Consider the following 23,707-nt stretch of genomic DNA (forward strand, 5'->3'; position numbering starts at 1 on the left):
TAGTGATAGTACTCTAGAAATCTATGAAGTATCAGCAAATTATCTGTTGTTCATACATCTAATCAGAGGTATGATTTTTTTTTCTTATAGGAGGCATTCTCTTGCATTGACTGTTGCTGTGAAAACTTCATTTTCTACTTTTTTATTTGATAAAAATCTCTTTACTACAGTATGATTTCCTTTGGGATTTTGTACCAGCATTTGATCTCAATTTTTAATAATTTTAGTGGGCTTAGCTCCCAGAAGAAAACATGGTTGTGCTATGTTATATTCCCACTAGGAGACTGGGTAGCCTTAAAACCTTGTCTTGCTCAGAACTGAGAACTTGTTTTGTTTTTTTTTTTGGTTTTTGTTTTTTTTTTTATTAATTCCTTGCCAGACAACCCAAGTACAGCAGATCTTTCCATAATACCACAATGTTGAAATTAATCAAGCTGTTTGTGAAATTGTTTAAATTAGTTGAAATAATACCCAGGCAGACCCGAAACCTGGACTTGGAACAAATTAACTTTAATCTGAAGGCACTTGTTATGGGCTTTTACTCTAATTGTGGTATTTATTGGTGGTAAACAAACAACCCACAGTGGATGGAGGGAAAAAATACATAGGGACCTCCATTAGCTTCATCATTTGCTTAGTGTCACTTTTATTACTTTTTTTCTTTGAACCTATACTGTCCAATAGTATTTGCAGAATGAATAAGGAACAGAAGTCCTGTCATTAAAGGATAAGACTATAGATCTTTTGTGTTTTAATTATTCAAGAATTGAAATGTATCCCTCCACATTGTTGAAGGAAAGAATCCCAATTATTTTTGAACTGGAGATTTTTAAACAGCTGTCAGAGATTTACATTTTATGTTGACTTCCAAATAGCAATCTGCTATTTTTCTTTGTCCACCTTCCATTTACTAGACTTGAAGTTAGGAGGGTTGTGTTAGTATAGTGCATAAATAGAGTTGGATGGAGTTGTAGGTGTAACTGCCATTGACTTCAGGTTCTCTACAAGCACAAATCCAGTGCACGATATATGCCATGGCATCCTGCATCAATGAACTGGCCTGCCTTAGAGATGATAAGTCATAATCTTGTTTGCCAACAGTGATTATGTATGGGTCTGTGATCTGTCAGCCTTTCATCAGAGAAGATGGAGAAAATTCCTTCATTTAGTTGACCTGATGATCCATTTGTATTGCCTGGAAGCATATTAAGGTCAAAGTATTTTGTGCATCAGAAGTGTTCCACATGTGTAAAGACAACTGAAGAATTGCAAAAGAAAAGCAAAATTGATTAGTGCTTGAAGTAATGGATTTCTTCAGGCAGCCCCCTGAAGTCAGGATAGATATCTAACTAAATTTTAACATGCTTGTTATAAGCATCAATTTGGAGAAGGAAAAGGGTTGTTATTATTTTTATCCATCCTGATTAGAAGCCTGTATGGAATGTTGTGGTACATTAGAGATTTCAGGGCATCTTATAGTTTCTATGCCAAGGGTCAACTTCATATTTTTTTGCTGAAGAGACTTGTGAGTTAGATAAGGTCAGGTTGGACATGGCAAAGTAGTTAAAACTTGACTTTGATTATTAGTTTGAAAAAACAACAACTATGAAGGGCTTTTTCTTTCTACAGTGACTAGACTTTATTTGATCATTTCTAGGCCCAATTTAATGAAATTTCCATTTTAAGCCACATTGAAAATAACCTTAGGAGAATTGCATATGGTCTAATCCTCAACTCATTAGACCCTCCAGACTACACTTGACTCCTTTTCAGGTGATTTTTAACCACTGGGATCTCAGAAACTGGATTGACTGTGGCTTGAATCGGTGGACAGGTACTACTTATATGTCTACTTTTAGCCTAAGGGGCTATGAAGTAACTTGATAAACTGTTTTTTTTTCCCCTCCTAACCTTCTGAGGGCCATTTTTAGTTCTGAGCACCTCTTAATATGATTAGGGCCATCCTCAGAGGCATTGAAGTATAGGGGTAACATTCTAAAGAACATACTTCGAACGAGGCATCATTTTATAATCTTTGTGCCTGTCTCCAAAGTAGGTATTGACATATTAGGTATCAAAAATGGATAACATGCAAAGCTCTAGGGCTGGATAATTCTGGCTTAATTTGGAAATAACTGTGACTCTCTGTGTTTGAGCAGTATTTGGACTTTACCACAATTTTGGATGTCTTATTCTAGAAGCATTCCTGACTTACAAAGCAAACTAGATAGAGGATGAATAGGACAGGGAAGGTCCTTGAATTAAGAAGGGTTGAGGAAGGCTTCCTGTAGAAGGTGGGATTTTATTTGGGACTTAAAGGAAGCCAGGGCATAAAGGAGAGACAACATTACAGGCATAGGACACAGCCAGTAAAAAATACCTGGAGCCAAGATTAAGTATATTATTCAAGCAACAGCGAGGAGGCCAGTGTCAAAGGATCAAAAAATACAGGGGAGGGTGTTAGAGGGGGGCAAGGAGTTGAATGCCAAACAGATGATTTTATATTTGATCCTGGTGGTGATAGGGAGTCACTGGAGTTTATTGGGGGAGGGCGGGGGACACGGACCTGTGCTTTAGGAAAACCACTTTGACAGTTGATTGGAGGATGGATTGGAGTGGAGAGAGACTTGTATCAGGCAGACCGACCAACAGGCAGTATACTTCAGACTAAAGTGATGAGGGCCTGCACCAAGGTGGTGATAGCTTCACAGGAGACAAGAGGGCATGTATGAGAGATGTTACAAAGATAACAAAGGGTCCAAGCTTTGGCTTTTTTTTTTTCCTCCCATAATAGTAACAACAGTAGGTCTAGTGGTAGGGGAGAGGGCGGTATAAGGACAACAGTAAAATCTGTTGATATACATCCTTTGTAGGTCAGATTGCTTTGACAGTGAAATTTTGCCTGAAATTTCAACAATTACATATTCCCTTGTGAAATTTCCACTTTTTCAAATGCAAATCCCTTTGCTTTGACTAAGTGTCTATTAGATGTATGCCCCACCCCTTAGTATGAATGAATTCTTTAAAATTGCTTTCTACCCTAATAGCTAATTTAGGTATTAGGACCTAATTAGGACCTTGCCCAAGCTTAGTTTCACACCCTAGAAAGGAATTTTTTTTCATATAAGTTTATTGTTTTCTGACCCCAAACTCAGACTAATATCATTAGTGCCATGAAATATTTCGATGTTAGATCTTCACTTTTATATTTGTATTTCCAGCAGTTGTTATCACAGTACTTGGAAAATAGTGTGTAATATTTTTTTTCATTCATTCATTCATAGTTCAGCATTATGGTTTAAATGCTGGATTTGTGTGGGTTGCCCCAGGGAACCTAACTATCATTTATAAACTCCCCCCCCCCCCCCTTTTTTTATTCTACTGGAAAATGTGTTCCAAGCAACTAATGTACAAACTTTTGGAAGGGAATTTACTTGTAAAGTTGAGAGGTCCAGGGGTGGGGGAGGGAGATTTTGTAGTACAGAATGCTCTTGATTCATAGAGTTCTCTTAAATCCCACTTCTCAGTGGAATTGTCTTCAATGTACATAGCCAGAGATTGTATTCAATGTATAGTGCTGGGAAATGGGTTTGACAGTGAATGTTGGCAAGATGTTTCTATTCCTATCTTTATGTGTGTATGGAAAAAGTTGTCTAGCAGACAGTTTGCTGACTATTCTTTTTCCAGTAAATCTGCAATAGAAAAAGTTTCTTTCTAGAGCACAGAATTGTCTGAAAGTACCTATATTATTTTACTAGTTGATTTCTTAAGGTAGAATTAGGTTTAGTATTTCTGACAGTAGTTTTCCATATTTTATTTATTTTGCTGCTTTAATGTCCTTAGTACTTTATCCCAGGTTGAGTTCTATTTTCAGAGGACAGATATGAAAACCCCTGTCCCAAAGCCTTTATAATCTACAGCCAACACTAGGAGCACACAAGGTGAAAGGCCCAGATATGATGCAGGCAGCAGAGAGTGGGAGCTAGTCCTTGTAACTGCAGTTCTTCAGGAAACAGATGGGTTTTTAGGAGTTTTTCAGAAAAAGGGAGGAGAAATGCTAGATACCTATCATTTTGAAAGGCTGGACTTCTATCATTTAGGAAGCAGTTCTAAGAATAAAGGGTGGCTCAGAAGATTGTGCAAAGTCATTAGTGGGTGAAAGAAGGAAAGGTAGCTCTATTCTAGACCATATTTGCATCAGACTTTATCCTGCATATCCTGTCCTGTTCCTCCTTTACTGAACACTGAAAAATTGCTAGTTTTTCCTCTGTCATTAATAAGTATACTTTTAGCTAACATTTACATATCAGACTTTTGAAGTGGTACTTATTTAGTTATTTCCCCCCAAATGCCAAATGTTGGACTTCTATGTTTTCAAATTTTGGACATCTGTCCATCATACCACATAAGGGCGTCCATTCACTCGATCCCATTCCAGTGTTAACATGGGAAGTTAGTGGGGGTGTGGTTGGCTAGAGGGTAATTCCTGCTTCATAATATTTTTCTGAAGAATAGATAGCATAATTAAAATGCTTCATAAATGTTTTTTAAAAAGATATTTTAGAACTCAGATTCCTTAAGAACCTAGCCAATAATTCACAAATGTTCAGATTCCTTAAGAGTCTGGCCAATATGGCAGATCTTTAATAAACCTTGTCTTTGGCTGAAGAAAAAAAATATATTTTAGAAATGATGACTTTAATACTTTGATCCTGCAGATGACAAATTAACCATTTCAATGAATGTGCCAGAACATTGCCCCCACCAAGTTATCCTTTCCCTAACCCCTCAGCCTTATATTATCAAGGTTAACATTCATAACATTATAAAGTGGCCATCTCCAAAATCACTTGGCTATTCACTGCTGTGCAAACTATACAAACCTGGCTTAAGAATTTCGTTTAGAGGAGAAACACTGGAAAAGTTAGGTTAATCTAATCATAGATAGAAAGAACAGTCTGCGTTCATTTTAGGATAGAGAGAATCATAGATTTAGACCTTTAAAGGAGCTCAGAGGACACCTCATCTAACCCCCTAATGTTATAGAGGAAGAAATGGAGGCCCAGAGCATGGCTATGTGACTTGCCGAAGGTTACACAGGTAGTAACTAGCACAGGTGGGATTTTAACGCAGGTCCTCTGATTCCAAATCTAACATGCTTTCAATTGGATGATTCTTAATAGATTTTTTTCTGTTTTGTTTTTGGGACTTACTCAGTAGTGTTAGACTTGTATATGATGTTTCTTAGCCCCCAGAGGTATAGAAGAGAGGGAGAGAAATAATTGGGATTACTATAAGTGTAGTCATATTCATATTTTCAGGTATCCTTTATGGAGGGAGGTATTCTGTTGAAATACTTTGTTGATATTTGCTTGTTGGTAGTCAGCTTTTCATATGGTGCTATCAATGCCACTACCCCTTTTACCATAGAGCAAGTTGTATAAGGTTTTGTTTTGTTTTGTTTTGTTTTGGTGAGGCAATTAGGGTTAAGTGACTTGCCCTGGGTCACACAGCTAGTAAGTGTCATGTGCCTGAGGCCGGATCCTCCTGACTCCAAGGCCAGAGCTTTATCCACTGCGCCACCTAGTTGAGCCCTAAATTGTATAAGTTAAGCAGTTTTTCTCACAGCATTAATGAGTGAGGCCACTCATATATTATCAGTCTTATTTGTAGACTCATTTTCAAGCTTATGATATGAGTTGTAATAAGAATTCTGGTATGTGTAGTGTGCTGAGAATTATACAGTGTTCCCCAGTGGATGGACCAAAGTGATCTGTCCATGGTAGACTTTAAATATCAGACTGCATGCCTCACTGTGTTTTAGATTAGCCCTGGGAAATGTCTGACTTAATCTCATTTTCTTCATCTCTAAAATGGGTATAATAATGACCTGCTTCATAAAGTTGTTTCAGGGATAACCCAAAACTCTGGTAAATGCTTTGCAAAGAAACAAACAAACCAAACTTCAGGACAGTTGGCTTTGGTACTTTGGTAATACAAATGACAAATTGATCTTCACCAGTAATGGAACAAACATGATTATTAGTAAAATAAGTATTCATTTTAAAGGGGATCCCATGTTTATTATACTTCTATGACAATGAAATTTACAATTTGTTCCAACTGCAAGAATGTTTACTTTTTAGCAAATGTTTTGAGCAGTGGGCCTATCTTCTAAATTTAACTCCCTCAGTTGTAAGGAGCTTAGCAACATTTATAATCAAAGGGTTCAGAGTTTTCTAATTGATCATCTGGATATAGGCTTGAGCTATAATTTAAAAAGTGTGGAAAGTTGTATGCTGTAGAGTTGCCGTATTGGAAAGTTGACTTTCTTTTACCTCCTAGAACGTTTCCTTTTAACTCCTGCTGTCATTATATTTTCATTTACTTCTTCTATGTTTGCTTATTCTAATTTAAAATTTTAAAATATTTTCTCCAGAATGGTGACTTTCATGCTGTGGTTGTGCTTGTAATTTCATATTTTTCTACTTAGGGTAGGCAGAATACTTGAGTCTCTGTCTCTGTATGACTGTTTCTCTCTCTCTCTCTCTCTCTCTCTCTCTCTCCTGTCTTTTCTCTTTATAGTTTGTTCCAAGGGGGTTTCTTATAAAGGATTTTTGAGTCTACCTCTCTACTTCCTTTCCCCCTAATCTTGTGTTTCAGTGTTATATCCATTTCCCTTGTGGTTGTACTCAGTAAGTGCATTTCTTTCTACCTTTGTAAAGATTGCATTCTACTATAAACTTTTATTTTTACATCATATATCAGTTAAAAACATCTTTCTTAGGGATTAACAAAGGTCAATTGTAATTCCTTTTATGTAACCCTTTCATACAAGGGGCTTCAGTTATTTTAAATATATTAGTTCAGAAATTATCTCTAAATTCATGAGATAAATGGCAAGTGTCATCACCATCCTCTTATAAAAAAAGAAACTAAGGCATAGCAAGGTAAAAGTACTTACTCCAAATCTCGTGGTTACTTCTGTCAGAGCCAAGCCTGACCAAGAGTTTATGATATCATTATCACTTCATAATACATGGAAAGCATGCTGGATTTGGTGCTATAGGACCTGGTTTCAAATCCTAGCTTGTGACCTTAACATAACCTGTCTGGGACTCAGTTTCTTCATTTATAAAATATGAAGGGTTGAACTAGGTGGTCTTTAAGGTCCCTTCCAGCTGAAAATTTATTATCCTATGAGATACTTATTAGTTGCATGATAATGTGTGAGTCACAGTCTTTCAGAGCTTCAGTCTTTTTATCAGGAAAGGCGGTATAATAATGCTTGTACTTCTTCACAAATTTATTATGAAGAAATCACTTTGAAAACCTTACAAGCACTATATAAATATAAAGTATTATCTTGTTTTGTCATTGTAGCAGCTAGTATTTATTAGACACTTATGTATTCATGGGGCTGTCTTAACCTTTGGCAGCAGCTAGCTAATGCTTCCATGCAGTTACCACCAAGAACACTGATCTGAAATATCTAAAAAGTATCATTGGGCTTGAAGCCACCATCACAGCTAGGTCTTTGAAAATAATATCCCATATAGATAGTGCATATTTGTGCATTGGTTATTAATTTCATATGCATTTTCATTTAATTTCTAATGCTTAAGAAAAACAAGGCTTCAAGATTTTTAGTTATCCACACAATTAAGAGGGCGTAGCCACTGAACATGTTATAAAGTTCAGAGAAATGGAATTCTTTAAAATTATTTGTTATTTCTGACTGTCTCATAATTATTGACACCAAGAATCAGAAATAGATTTATAATTTTAAAACCAATGTATACTGAGGTGTTGTCAATGAAATAACTTATGGCACTAAAAACTCTATGGCGCCACTGTATGTATTATGTGTTCTTGAATCATTGGGAATCAATAGGCTTTCTTCAATTCAGCAAATATTAAGTGTCTATTGTGTGCATGGCACTGTGCTAAAGATTATAAAAGGATTATAAATTAAAAGGATTATGTATGTATATATTTTTTTTTATCTGAGAGGTGACCTGTTTGTTTCATTGTCATGAATAATCCCCCCTTTCATGTCTTGTCTATCTAAACTAGAAATCCTACACATAGGACACATCCGTTCAACAAGTTGGAGGTACTGTCTGATTTTTAAAACATCCAGTTAGTGTACCTTCGTATCTCTCAGGTTGTCTTGTTTTTTTCTTTGTCTTGATATAAAGATAACCAACTGACCCATGTCCTTTTCTGGTTGTCCAAGTCCTCATTGTCATTTATATGGTTTCTCTTTCTAAAGATGTCATTGCTAAAGTGCTAAAGCCTATAATTATGATCAGTTGATTTTTCTGAGATTGTGGCATTCATTGATTTGCCATTCTGTTGCAGAATATTGGTGTTAATGAGGGTTGCTGTGTTCTGTGGTAGTTAAGAAATTTGGACTTATTGAAAGTACTTGGTTTGGCCCATGTGACTAACTGTATTGGCTATCTAATCGCTAGCCAAGCTTATATAGAGAATAATTCATCACCAGAAAGCTGACCTGCCAGGTAATTCAGATTTTTGTTAGTGGGATTCCATGAAATAGACCTAGGAGTTAAGAAGTTTACATAAGGAGATGTTGCATGACAGTCAAGCTCTATTGTGAATAGTAGAGGAAAGTTTCTTAATTTTTGCTCAGGAAATTTTTATGCTCCTTTGGTTAGTTGTTGAAAGTTTGTGGATTTGAATAATTGTGGAGTAATTACATTCTCTCATATATTCTAATAATCACACCCAGTTAAAACAACAATGCATTTAATACTATATCATTTATCCAAGTTAAGAGTTCTTGTTTTTCTTAAAAAAAAAAGAAATCAATCTGCTTTTTTTCTGTCTTTACCCAAAGTTATCTCTGTGTGTATGTACAGACACTGTAGATACTAATGCTATATTGCCGTTCTTAAAAATTAACCTTCAGCAGTAAGTCATAGGTATGGTGTGACTTGTTAGACTGTTGTATAGTCTTAATGATAATGATCATGATATTTTAATGATAACAATTCTTAATGAGTATTATTACCATTAATAACTATTACATTTAATAATTATACCCAATACTTATTAGCTTTAATAATAATAATTAGCACATGGGAACTAGTTGAACCATTTTATTATCTTTAGAACAAAAATCTGAATCGGTTTCACTATAATTTCCAGCATGTTGTCTTCTACCCTCTGGCTTTCAGAAGAACAAAATGAGTCAGTAGATTCCTTATTAGGGATGTTAGAGGAAGGAACCTTCAAAATCACCCTGATTATATGCATTTACATGTGACTTAGACTTATAGGTGCTTTACAAAACAAGTCATTTTCGGAAGGTAGCCTTTGCCATCTGTCCTACCTTCTGAGTTCACAAATGACACAAATAAATGCATACATAAATGCGCATTCATATTCTTTCTGTGTCTCTCCTTCTTCTTTCTCTCTCCCCCCTTCACCCCTCCAACTTTGTATTATTTTGCTGCCACCAGCAAATAGATAAAGCCAAAACCCCAGTGAAGATTCTTGTTTCGTGATATATCAATAACAGTGGATCCTGTAAGAAATATCAGCATTCATTACCTCTCTGTGGGTGTAACCTTGATCTTCAAATCTCTGCTGAGTTTAGAGTTAAAAGCCCCTCTGACTTGTTTACACTGAAAAGCAGTTTAAAAAAAAAAAACTCCAGTGAATTACACATTGCTTAACATTTCACACTTTAATACAAAGCAGAAAAACATTTCAATGACAACAGATTTCCAATTAGCCTTTAAAAGCCAAAAAAAGAGATTCCCTTTTCAGCTGCACCTGGTGTTGACAGTGCATTTTCTCAAAATATTTTGTAAGTATATGCTAATTTTAACATAAGTTCAATTTAAGATAAAAACATCTAGGGTCAGGGGCTTGAAGGAACTTCTTTTATGTCAACTGATGACCAAATAGTTCATGGACTTAAAGATGGAAAGGACCTTAGAGGTCATTTAGTTTAGCAAAGGAAACTGAGGTCAGAGAGGTTATCTTGCTAACATTATACAGTAAGTAACAGTGTTAGAATTTGAATCCAGGTCCTCAACCTGAATCCATTACTCTTCCTTCTTCGAGGTTTGATGAGAATAATAAAAATAATTAAAAGGAACCTTTTTCCAGCTTCTTACTAGATTGTAAGATCTGTGAAGGTACAAATTGCGTTTCATCTAAACTTTGCGTCTAGAACAGTGCTCCGTACATAATAGTTACTTGATAGAGGTTTAAGTATTTTATTTTTAATACTTTTTTTGCACATTCAGCAGAACAATGCTGGTTCTGAAATAGTAGAATAGCCATGGTCGATGTTTTAAAGTTATATTTATTTTTAAATGAACTTCTAGGCAAAAGTAAGCCTGATCCAAAAATATTAATGTTGAACAACAAATAGTTTCAAATTATAGAAAATCAGAGGCCCTAAAGATCTTTCTGCTAACATTAACTTATAGTCCTACAGTAAGTATACCAATGATTTATCCAATCTAGTTTTAAATGAAGTGATAGTGCTTGTACCACAACCCTTAGGCTAATATGCTGCAGTCTGCTAGTAATGATGGGGAACACACAAATGCACACACACACACACACACACACACACACATGCACTCACACACACACACTCACACACTCTCTCTCCACTCAAATTTCCATTAGGCTGATGCATCCAGGAGACATGTTTAATCTAAACCATTTTCAAGCACAGATGAGTGACTTTTATAACTGTCTCTCCCTCATCGTTTTTGCTGGTATTTACTTTGTAATGTTTTTGTTTTGCTTTTGAATTTTTAAAAATCCATCCAGGTTTGATGATTCCTGTTTTTTGCGTGGTGGAGCAGTTGGACAGCTCTCTTGAATATGACAACAGAGAAGAACATGCAGAGTTTGTACTGGTTCGAAAAGACGTGCTCTTCAGCCAGCTGGTGGAGACAGCACTCTTGGCCCTTGGGTATTCCCACAGTTCTGCAGCTCAGGCACAAGGTATTCAAATACTCTTCTCTTTCTTTATGCTGTGTGTGTTTATTTGAGAAACTAAGTTTCCCTGAAATCATCTTCTGTGAAGGGGATAAAGGATGATTTGTAGTTTTACTTTTTGGAGAAATAGCTAAAATAACCTGTTTTCTCATTTGGTCACTGGAAAGCATTATGCCTTTTGCTTGTTCTGCAAAGCATTAGATTAGAATCTTCTAGAGGTGCCAATAGTCTTTCTGGAGTCCCCCACCCCCTTTTCTAAAACAGTTCTGCTATCTAAGTCCTCTAATTTTTTGCTTAACACTCATCAAACATGCTAAAAGGTCAGACCACCTAGAAGGTTAGGGAGCTATTGCTATATGATGTGACTGAGTTAGCCTTTCTCTTTGCTTTGGGTTCGTGACCTCTAAGTTTTACTGATAGATTTTTTTTTAGTAATAATAATAACAATAATAAAATCATGTATCCTTACTCTTGTTTATTTTTAAAAATGACAACAGTTCTATGCATAAAAAGCTCTTTGCAAACTTTAACATGCTACATAAATGCCAATTACTCTGTGCTCGCTAGTTTTATGATGATTTCATTTTACCTCTTTAATGAAAATGGCATATTTCAGCATGTACTACTATCCTATGGACGCAATCTTATAGAAGCCATCCTGTAACTCCATTGTTTCATTCTATAGCCTGGGTCATTGTTCTACAATGCCACAGAATATAAAACAAAACAAAACCATTAGGAGAAGGCTGAAAAAGTTGTTCCACTGAAATGATTATCCTTATGTGGCAACAGAAATGCCTGAATGACAATTTTATGAGGACTGTTATAGAGAAGAGGTCGAAGTATTACTTTTACTTAACATTTGTATAGCTTTCTCTGTGTTCAGAGATTTTCATTGTCATTTTGATCGATTCCTCTTCACAATATTCTTTTGAGCTTGGTCAGTAATATTATTTCCATTTACTGGTAGAGGAGCAGCAAGAAGCTAAGATGCAAAGCTATATGGTAACTGAGAAATAGAGACTGAAACTCCTGAGTCATGGATTTTTTATTTCTGTAAATAAATCACAGACTTTTAGAACATGTTTTAATTATTTTAACTACTACTTAGTCATTCCAATATGCCATCTTCCTTCCCCCTTGTTCTAAACCAAAGATTAAAGAACCCTAGCCAAAAACTGATGTGTTCTCCATATTGGAAGAGAGCACCAGTGGAGTCTGAATTTGAGTGGTCTGCAAGCTTGGGTCCAGTAATGCTAGCTTAATCCTAGAACAAACTACTTTAAAAGCAGCATGATAAAGGATGATTCATTTCCTTCCTCTGACTACTTTCCTTCTTGTGAGAGGGATTCAGTATTTGATCCCAAGCAAATTGCATACAGGGCGACACTGCTTTTATTTCATGCTTTGCACTTAAATGCAATAAAAGAAGGGTTTCCCCCCTTCTTTTTTTCTTAAACTCTTCATGCCATTTCAGGGACATTTTTCTCTCAATGTAAAGGTCATCGTATCCCACTGTTTCCATCCTGTTGTGCCAGCTTCCTGTTTGACAGCACTATCCATCTCAGTTAGCACGGCTGCTCAACATGTTGTGAGCTAACATGTGGAACACAGAGCATTAAGTGGCCAAGATTTGATTTTTGGCACCCAGTGAAGAAAAGGGCTTCACTGGCAACTTAGAACAAGGTAGCACTATGCTAAGCTTGGTTCTGTAGACTAGAAGCTCTACTCTTTGGAGCAATGGAGAGGCACTTTAGCAATATTTTCTATAGTAGGAATAAAAGAAAAACATAAAAGCAAACATTGGCTTCTCTAACGAGAGGCTATTTCATTTTGAACACCAAGTCAAGAAGTCAGCAAGTGAAAAAATCAAATATCTATATGTTCTATCCTTTTTTCCCTTTTCTGAATCAATACCCTATATAATACTACAGATGGAGATACTTTATTCTGTAGGCAAGAAAAAGTTTTTTTTTTCTCCTTTATTTGACCTGTCTTACTAGGTCCTGCACTTCAGTACACTAGACACTATTGCCTTATAAATATATGGCTAAATGAAATGTAACATTCTTTTTCTCTTTAAAGTAGGCTATAGATCTTAATCTTCCTTAAGTGAGTAAAACTATAGTAGATTACTTAAGTATTAATTTATTAAATCTTAATTTCATCCAGATAATTGAAATATGCTACTTGCTCTATAATTATAATAAGACAAACAGCATGAGTATTTTAAGGATTTATTTAAAACATTGCATATATAATACTGGATTACATATATATGTGTGTATATGTATATATATATATTTAAAGCTAGATAGTCTTTTTTGTATGTTGACTATGAGAAGCAGCACAACACATATATGATTGTAAGCATGGGCATGCTACTAAGCAAATGTGAAGTTTCAGTCTTAATATTTTATAGTGAGTATCTTTTTTTTTTTTAATGCTTAAGCAATTGTCCCCATATGAGTAGGGCAGCAACGTAGTGCGGTGGATAGATCACTAGACCTGGGATCAGGAAGATCTGAGTTCAAATCCAGCCTTAGACACTTACTAGCTGTCTGACCGTGGGAAAATCACAATGCCTGTTGCCTCAGTTTCCTCATCTGTAAAATGGGGATAATAACAGCACTCTGCTTCCCAGGGTGGTCATGAGGATCAAATGAGATAATAATTGTAAAGATCTTAGCACAGTGCCTAGCACATAGTAAGTGTTATATAAATGTTAAAAATAATTGTAATAATTATTATTAGAATGCTGATTGCCTATTAATAGCCAGAGAATATGAGAACTGCCCCAAGTTTCTGAGCTAGAAAACATTTAAAAATCACCATTTTAATTTCAAGAGAACAGTTAATTGTTGAAACGAAAGCAAACAGATCGTGTCACTACCTGTCTGAGTCTGTTCTAAAAATGGGAAATTTTGTCAATAAAAGAATGAGTAGGAGGAATTTTTAAGAATAGCACCTGACAAAGGAAAAATGGTGCAGAATTGAATTGCTTGGGTAGAGAGTTACTTTATGAACAAGTTTCTGTGATTGATAATTAGACCTAGTATTTTAAGCATTTGAAGTATACTGTCCACTCAGAGAAATCAACTCATTTAGATGAGTTTTTTTCCTTTGAAAAATCTTACTATTTATTGCTAAAAGATACAATTAACAAAGTGGTACCCAGAAAAAAATCATAGTTACTTAGCCTAGTTGAACAGTTACCACATAGGCAAATTAAATATAAAATATTAATTATTACACAGATAAGGATAAGGAGTATAGATACTGCTGTCATAGAAGCTGGCTTTTGAATTATTCCTGTTTCCCTGGTCCCTACCTCTTAACCTCACCCTACTGCCATGATACCAGTGCCTACAATTCCATAGTATGTGATTAACAAGTCATCTGACCAGCTGTTTATGTTTCTGCCAAGAATAGGATGATGACAGACTTTTTGCTTATCTCAGGAAAGATATCATTTGAGGAAGCATATACTATCTTGTTATCCACTGAAGCCTGAATCTATGGATTCATAGGAAGTTCTAATGATTTGAACGATAAGCAGCCTGTGGCAGTGCTGCCCCTCAGTGGTATCTGCAGCAGTGGCTGCCAGCTAATGACCACTTCCCCACCATATATGGGCACTTTCTCTTCTTTCTTTTTACACCCTATCACTTCATTTGTTCTTCTTATTTTCTTTTCCTTTCTACCTTCTTTTCTCTTTTATTTCTGTCCTAGGCTTGTCAGAGGCATTCATAGGCCCCCATAGTGATGATCAACCACTTTGAGGTTGTTGACTCATAATTTAGATATCTTCAGGTCCTAAAATACAGATAACAGAGGTTTAGGAGGATTTCAGTCTTTCTGCTTTCACCAGACCATCTGCCGTGTTTCTGGTGTGCAAAACTGACTTCTTTTGTAAGTGGGCTTTTAGTCATTTCCTTTACTTTCTGTAGGTGATCATGGCTCTTTGGGGATTTGTTTCTACTCAGAAAGTTGTAAATGTTCTTAGTTAATTAGATGGTACAGTGTGTATAACATGTATGTACAATAAGTATTTTATTTAAATATTATTTTAAAACATTACTTCACCTACAATGACTAAATACAGTGTCTTGGTGCATGTTACTGATGTTTCATGATAATTAAAAAATGGTATACATAGGCATTTTTGAAAGAAATAATATCTGAAGCCTGAAATATTTTAACTACAGGACATGTTAGGAAAATGTTACTTCTTGACTGAGTAATTGAATATTTAGTATGAGTAATGACTTAGAACAAGGTTAGAAATTTGCAGAAATCCAGTTGAAAAACAAAGAAGTTGTTCTAAAAAGTATAGAATGGTTGATCAACAGGGTCTTCCTATTTTCCTGATAGCTATTAATTCTTCACCTTCAGTGTTTTGAAGGTTTGTTTCTAATTTTCTACCGAGTATTTATGTGTCTACCTGCTTGGTTACTTCTGTAATTGTTAAAGTTAATTGTTTAAATTGAAGAGAATAGCAAATATAAGTACCAACTTATAATAGTACTAGTACTTTAATTATTGGCTGATAGATAAAACATTTCCACCTAACTTTAATTCAGAAGGATAAATATTAAGAAAAAATTATTTATTTATTATTATTATTATTATTTTTTTGGTGAGGCAATTGGAGTTAAGTGACTCAGGGTCACACAACTAGTAAGTGTCAAGTGTCTAAGGCTGGATTTGAACTCAGGTCCTCCTGACTCCAAGACTGGATCTCTATCCACTGTGCTATCTAGCTGCCCCTAAAACAGATTTTAAACAAATTTTCTTTTAGAAAATACAGTCACATTCAGGGGGGAAATATATGCCTGATACTGTGTTTTGAGGTAAGGTGAACATATATTTTCTTGAATCATAAAGCAAATCTCAGCAATAAGGATATTTTCCCCTATCAATCAATTCATTACCAAGCTTTTATTTAGGGCCTATTATATGTCAGGCACTATGGTAGCCTAGGGGGTGCAAATACAAGGAATGAAACAATCCTTTCTAACAACAAACTTACATTCTTATGTGGAAGAATAAGTCAACATAGATTAAACAAAAAGAGAATAAATACAAATTTAAAGTAGTTAAATACAAAGGATTTGGGAAGCTAATCTAAAAAGGCTTCTGTATTGGAAGGAGGCTTTATGTAAAAAGGCTTCATGTTGAAAAAAGAGAGGGATTCTATGAAGAAATTAAATGAGGTGGAAAGGAGAAAGGAGTATATTCCAGGCATGGAGAATAGCCAGTGCCAAGGTACAGAGATGGAAGGTGGAGTGTCATGTGTGAGGAACTGAGAGAAGGCCAGTTTAGAAAGCAAGATGGGGATTTACTGATAGATTGGGTTCAAATTGGGTTCATAGTTAAACAGAGGAATTCCTATTTTATCCTAGAGGAAATAGGATGCCCTGGAATTGGAAAAGGAAAGCAGCATAGATAGATCTGTGTTTAAGGAAAATCACTGACAGCAGTGTGTAGAATGGATTGGAGTGGGGAGAAATCTGAGGCAAGAAGATCCTCCAGGAGGCTCTTGCAATAATCCAGGTAAGAAGTGATGAGTGTCTGAATTAAAGTGAAATCTGGGTGAGTAGAGAGAAAAGGTCAGATATGAGAGATGAAGTGGTAGAAACAGCAAGATTTGGCAACTTACTGAATTCTTTGGGGTGAAGAAAAGTGGGGAGTCCAGAATAATGCTGGGGCTACGAATCTAGGAGATTAAAAGTGTAGTGGTGTCTTTTAGAGAAACAGTGGAGTCTAGAAGAGGAGAGGGTTGGGGCAGCGGGAGGAGGGGAGGGAGGGAGGGAAAGAAGGATAGGAGTGCACTTTTGAACATGTTAAGTTTGAGATGTTTTCAGGACATTCAGTGTGAGATGTCCAATAGACAATCAATGATGAAGGACTAATGCTTAAGGGACAGTACCTGTATATAGATCTGTGAGTCATCTGCTTAGAGATGAAAGTTAAATTGTGAACACTGCTGAGGAGAGAGGTAGGGAGAGAGAAGTTTCAGTTGAGTAAGGTCAGAAGTCAGATTGCAAAGGGTTGAAGAGTGAGTGAGAGAGGAAAGGAGGTAGAGGTAGCAAGTTTAGATAGTTTTTCAAGGAATTTGGCTGTGAAAGTGAGGAGAGATATAGGACAATAGCTTGAGGGATGGTAGGCCCTAGTGTAGGTTTTTTAAGGATGGAGGATGGGAGTATTTGAAGGCTGTAGAGAAGGAACCAGTAGTTAGGGAAAGGTTGAAGGTGAAAGGTAGAGATAGAGGGAAGGGATAACTGAGGACCCAAGTGCACTTGTTGTAGAGGGTTTGGCCTTGTCAAATAGAAGAGCCACCTCCTTCATTATCAGAGACTAGTGAAAAGAAAGGAGGAACAAGTGGGAAATGATGTCAAGGGATCTGAGTTGGAAAGAATGGGGGAAGAGGGAGCTCATCTCAAATGATCTCAGTTTTCTCAGTAAATTAAGAGGCAAGGTCCTCAGCTGAGAGATGGGGAAGGGGAAGGGGAAGGCATGGGAGGCTTGATGAAGGAAGAAAAGGTTTGTAATAGCTTCTATAAGTGAGATAGAGAATCAGTTAGGAAGGAATAAAAAAAACTGCTGCAGTGAGGGTCTAGTTGAAGTTGGATAGAATGAATTCGTATCTGGTTACCCCAATTGTGTGATTTCCTCCAGCTCTATTCAGTAACAGATGAATAGGAGTGGAAGAAGCAGATGGTGGGAGTAATCCAGAACTGAGGTTTGCTAATAGATAAGAGGTAATAGGACAGGGCCATGAAGAACTGGAGAACAGAGGAGATTGTCAAGTTGAAATGACTATTAGGGTCCAGATTGGAAGGAGAGGAAAGTGAAGTTGGAGCAGGGGAAATGACCAGAGAAAATACTGAAGAGAGGAGGATTTGAAAGTCACAATGAGGGCAAAATACAGTTTTATGAGACATGGAGAGAGGTGGAATAATAGGAGGTTATGATTAGATGGAGGAAGGTAAATTTCTAATTTGGGAAGTGTAATACTTGTGGCTAATGGTGAGATCTAATTATTAACTTTCCTATATGTGGTTGAGGTAGAGTAAAAGGTTATGGGATTTAACATGTCTGTGAGATTGGGAGCTTAGGGATTTAGAGAGAGTATCAATGTGTGATTATTGAAGTCCCATAGTAGAAGGACAGGAGGAGAAGCAGAGTGGGAGACAATGAGGCAGGTGTTAAATGCCCTAAGAAAGTTAGCATTTGGGATGCATATTTGTGGTTGAAGCACCTTGAATAACTTTGACCATGTCACACTACCTTTAATGAGACACTACTATCTGCCCATCACTTACACATAATAGTAAGATTGTACTCCTTTGTCATCCATCTTCCCTCCATTTATTTATTCTTTTTTCTCATCCTTCCTTCCCTTCCCAACTCCATCACTGTATAAATCTCTTAGTGAAATTGATACTTACTCGGTCCTTTGTCATTCATCGTTGTAACAGAGTCACTCAATTATTTGCTTTGCTAAATGAGCCTGTTTACTTCCTCATTTATCTATTTCATCAATTCAAGCTCTTCATGCTTTCTTTATAAAAATTTTCCTGGAATTCCTCCTCCTCTAGGAAGTCTTCCCTGATCATGTGAAAGTGATTATTTCTGTCCTCGCTTCTAATTCTAGCAAGCAACCCATATTTTCAACATTTCATAATGACAACTCCTTGTGCTTGTAAATAATATGATTATTTACTCTTAGCTTTTATTCCTACAGTATCCTCTCAGTAGAGGACATTTTGTTTTAAGTTTGCTTGGGTTTCTTTCTCTCTTTCTCTCTCTCTCTCTCTCTCTCTCTCTCTCTCTGTCTCTCTGTCTCTCTCTTTTTCTCTGTGTGTGTGTGTGTGTGAGAGAGAGAGAGTGTGTCTGCCTTAAGCTTCTAGAAGGCAGGGATTGTGTGTGATTTGTGTGGTATTCAGCACAGTTAGACATAGTGAGGATATGAGAGATAAAATTTGAAAATGATTATACTGACATATTTAATTTCTCTGATGATATACAAAGAGAGACATGATTTCCCAGGTAACCTAATACTCAGATTATTTAATAAAACTTTTATAGCTTAAAAACTGGTACCTTGAAGCAAAGAGGACTCGTTAATGTTTCAAATGCTGTTTATTCTCACACCTCACACTAAGATTAGCTATAACACTAAACTCAAGGGTAATTTTTTTTCCAGTTGGTAGTCCTTAGAACAATTTTTTAGTTTATTTTGGAAATTTGAATGATGGATGGAAAATAGTTTTCAGCTTTTATGAGCATGCAACCTGAGGGCTTAGCTATGAATGAATCTTAGATTTATTTAGGAGAAGCTGTGATTCTCTCAGCCTGGAAGTATTGAATGTCCTAGTGGCTAGTTGTCAACATATTTCCTGCCCCCCCTCCCTATTATGGGGTACTGATTTTGGATTAAGCATTTCTTTTATTACTGAAAAATGCTTGACCTTTATCCTCCTGTGATCTTAAGACCTAGACCACTAGTCAGGAAGTGTGGGTTCCATTGCCAGCCAACCAAGGTTTTGTTTGACCTAGGGGGAAGCCATTTTCACCTCTCTCTCCAGTCATTTTCTCCAGCTGTAAAATAGTACTAACTATACTTAGCTCTAGACCGGTCCTACTGTTAAAAACCATTCTGTTTTTAGAGGCCCATGCATTTTTTCAGGCCACAAAGGTAGCATTTAGTGCCTTGGAAGAATGAATACATTATCAAATGTGACCAGGATGCTTCCTTTCATCAGTAGGATCAGATCCATAGTCTGAAAAATATTCTGAGCCCTTTGAAAGGAAGCTACTACACAAATATAACATTTTAAAATATCATTTTCGTGAATCTACTTTTTCTCCACCGAGAGTGTTGTTTTTCTCACATATGGGGTCTCATCAAATTTATAAAAATTCTTATTTTTTGAAAAAAATATATATTAGTTTGCTTTAAAAGTTACAACTTTTCCCAGGTAATTTATTGTCATGGTTAAAATGGAAAATGATTGATAGGCATACAACAATAACCTTTGAAATGACAAATTAGAATTATTTTCAAAATACTTGCGAATCCTGTCGTCACATAGGTCATTAGCAAAAGCTCTGCTTACAAGTTTAGCTTTATTTAGGTTTTGTAATTGTGCTTATAGACATGTAATAAATTCATAGTCTAAGAATCTTTCAGGAGAATCTTATACAGGAAATAAAAACAATAGCTTAGAAAGAATAGGGAAAATCTAAATAAAAAAGGGGGGGCATACTACTATAGCACTGAGGAAATTTTTATACAAGAAAGATGACATTTTTTGGTCCTTTAATATGATAGCATTAAAAAAGTATTAAAGTATTAAAAATATTAAAACCACTGTGAAACTTACTTGGAAATAATTTCAGAGAAAAAAGTAGCTTTCATTTAAATTTTTGCTACTTAGGTGAAAACTTCCAGTTTAAATTTATGTGTCTCCTTAAATTTATTTCCTTCTAAATTTTCTTTTTCTTTTTGATTCAATAATGTTTATAATTCAGTTGATAATATACATGTAAACAAGGTGCCTTACAAAAAATTCCTTATCTCTAAAATGAGACTAATAATAGCACCTGCCTCTCAGAGTTGTTCGGATCGAATGAAATAAGGTATGTAAAGTGCTTTGCAAACCTTAAAGTGCTAGCTACTGTTTTAGAAATGATCGTGTCTACCTCTTTTGCGATTGGATCTGTGCTTTCCTTTCTACACTGCATCCCCACTTTCCCATCAGTTGTGACATTTGTTTGTTGTCTTGTTCTCCTTCCTGTAAAATAAATTCCCAAAGGGCAGGGCCTGCATTGTATTTAACCTTGTATCAATCAGCAATGGAGCATTTATTAAGTAATTGCTATGTGTCAGTCACTGGGCTAGGCACTGAGGATAGAAAGACAAAAAAAAAAGAAACAATTCGTGCCTTCAAGGAGCTCATTAAGCATCTATAACAGTGCTTTGCACATAATCAGTGTTCAATAAATATTTATTGAATGACATAAAAACCAATGAAGTATGCTAGTAATCTAAATTAGTGGTTTCTACCAATTTTGCTCCTTTTTTGGTTTGTTTAAAAACAACGTGGTGTTTGGAACCAAAACATTTTTTTTCCATGCTCTGAAAGATTGAGGGGACTTTAAAGTGATTTTTAAAGACCATTTTCCCAATTAGAAATGTTTAAGAGGCTTTAAAATGAATTCAGGCCACCCACATTTGGGAGACTCTTACCAGTTCTGTCCTTAAAAGGACAACATTGGAAACAAGGTGCATATTTATAAATTTGAAAGCTTGGAACAAAGTCCTAATGAACAAGTTGCCTTTAAAAAACAATTCTGTTGCTCTGACAAGGTATAAGAGAGTTGAAAGAACTGTTAATGTACCAACCTTTGTCAAAGCTCCAGTGACCACATTTTAAAATAATAGGTCTACAAACCTTTAATGATTCCCTTTTTTACTCTGTTTGGCTTTGTAGTCACAGAAGACCAGAAATCCCAGTTTCAACTGAATACAAAAGTAAAATAGATGCCTCTCCCTTGCCTTCACTCATTTCTGGAGATGGACATATGTACTAACTTGACACAGAAAAATAAGACCATGATGTAAATGTACTGTTATCTCTCCTACTCTGTCCACCCCCTCCACCTCTATCCCTTCTTTCATTTTTCATGAAGGTCAGGGGGAAATGTTCTTGGCCCTTAAAGGAACTGTTCATCAGAGTTCCAAGTGATGGTATTTATGTTACAGGATCTAGATTTTTTTTTAAAGAGCTCCCTATTAAATATTTATTTTCATTCAACACTTAAAGTTATGGTTTCATTTAAAAAATAAATATTTGCATTGGCAATAGGGGGAAATGAAGTGGATTTTTATGATTTTATTATATGATTTGTGTTGAGCTTATTAACTTCTAAACTAAGAACTTTTGTTATTCAGTTTAACAAACATCTATTAAGTGCCTACTCAGTACAGAGCACATTGCTTTTTGTGTTAATTCATAGATAGTAGAGATAAAAATCACAGAGCTACTTGTTTGATGATTCCAAGCTGTTTATACTTCAGGGTGATCTGTACTGTATTCTATCTGTCCTAATTTTGTAAAAGCACATTTATCAAAAAGCTCCTAAGTCCTTAACAGAGCTTGTTACCCTTTTGAGTAGCTTTAAAAAAATTTTAAGACTCTCTTTGTAAAAACACAGAGCTTAAGATGTTTAGTGTAACACATTCATAATTCTAACTCTCAACTAAATAAATACATAATGGCCAGGGCACTCTTTCTAGTTGCCAAGCATTTTGTAATATTAGGTGACTTGGCTGAAGTGCTCACATTTCTAATTTTTCCATTTTTATTCCAAAATAGGTTTCTATCCATTGTTCTTCATATGAATTTATGTGTGTTATTTTTAGATTTTTTTATATGTTTAAAGTCTATAGCGTTTTACTTTCAAGAACTTCGAACTATACATATTTTATCGGTGTGGAACTAATGCCCGTATTTTCATACCTGCTATATTAAATTTTTAATGTGCCAATTGAATAATATACCAGTCTTGGAATTATTCATTTTTCCAAGTAAGATCAATCAATTGACAGTTTATTAATTAAATATTTGAACAACTTAAGAGTGTGTAGCCCTTAGTAGGGTTCTGAACATTTAAGTCACTGGTTTTCATGTGTCTGAATGGAGGTGGGGGAGAGAAGCACAGTGGTTATTTGGATGAAAAGAGTGTTCTGGTCACATTTGGGCACCATGGTTTTGTTCCCTAGGTGCCTTCGAGATTTCACATGTCTTTGATGGTGATTTAAACCCCAGTGCTTGGAAATGTGCTGTATTTGGATGGTTGCTTTTAGAGCTCCATTGTGACCCTGTCATGTCTCACCAGAACCCAAATGCCTTGTGTTTATTTAAATGCCATAGTTGGTAAAATTCAGAACAACTCACCAAGAGAAAACATAGATTTTTTTTCCCTATGTCTGTGTGTCTGTTTGGCTTTCTTTTATATGAAGAAATATCACCCAGGACATAACAGCAAATCTGTGTTGCTGTTTTACAAACCTTTTACTCCATTTGTAAAGGATTGCTTGCAGGAGATACGCAAATAGCTAGAACCCTATGTCTCACACAGCTTACGGTTTCACACTCTTCAGAGAAATACTTTTTACATATTCTTTCTGTCAGTTTTATAAATCAAAGAATGAAATGCTGAAAAGCTTACAGCAAATTTTAAACCTCTGCTCTCAGTGATTTGGCTGTAAGGCAGCCTAATAATCTCCTAGATAAAAGCGGCATTCAGCATAGTAGGAGCCAAGCTAAAAGTTCAGTCTGTTCTTGATCACAACCTCAAACTAGTTTTTACCAACTTCAGCTGGTGATTCTTCTGGAGTCTGGAGGGTCCCAAGCCCATGGTAATAAATAATAATTTTAGATGTCTTGTTTTATTATTATGAATATAGTGGTTTCTTGAAAAATGGTGGAGAAAGCCTTTAAATTTTGAAGAGAACCTGTTTTGGATATCTGTATAATATAAAAGCTACATAATATTCATATGGATATACATATCAAATATATACTTTGAGGGAAAAAGTACTCTGTGGTCATTAATCCTTGAAGCACTCCTTGAAGAAATGTGGTAATAAATATTTTTATTTCTACATGTAGAAAAATTAAGGCAGAAGAATTTTTTTTCA

At 35.7% G+C, this 23,707-nt stretch overlaps 1 protein-coding gene across 1 annotated transcript in view; it reads left to right on the top strand.

The window, feature by feature from the left end:
- SATB2 (SATB homeobox 2) overlaps positions 1 to 23,707 on the top strand; it is a 216,511-nt gene that overhangs the window by 15,387 nt on the left and 177,417 nt on the right. Inside the window, exon 3 of the mRNA XM_027866064.1 lies at positions 10,822 to 10,998. Coding sequence (XP_027721865.1) covers positions 10,822 to 10,998 — 177 coding nt within the window. The remainder of the gene's footprint in view (positions 1 to 10,821; positions 10,999 to 23,707) is intronic.

The sequence above is a fragment of the Vombatus ursinus genome, unplaced genomic scaffold, assembly GCF_900497805.2.
Source record: "Vombatus ursinus unplaced genomic scaffold, bare-nosed wombat genome assembly UNPS02014779.1, whole genome shotgun sequence".
In the NCBI taxonomy this organism is placed as follows: domain Eukaryota; kingdom Metazoa; phylum Chordata; class Mammalia; order Diprotodontia; family Vombatidae; genus Vombatus; species Vombatus ursinus.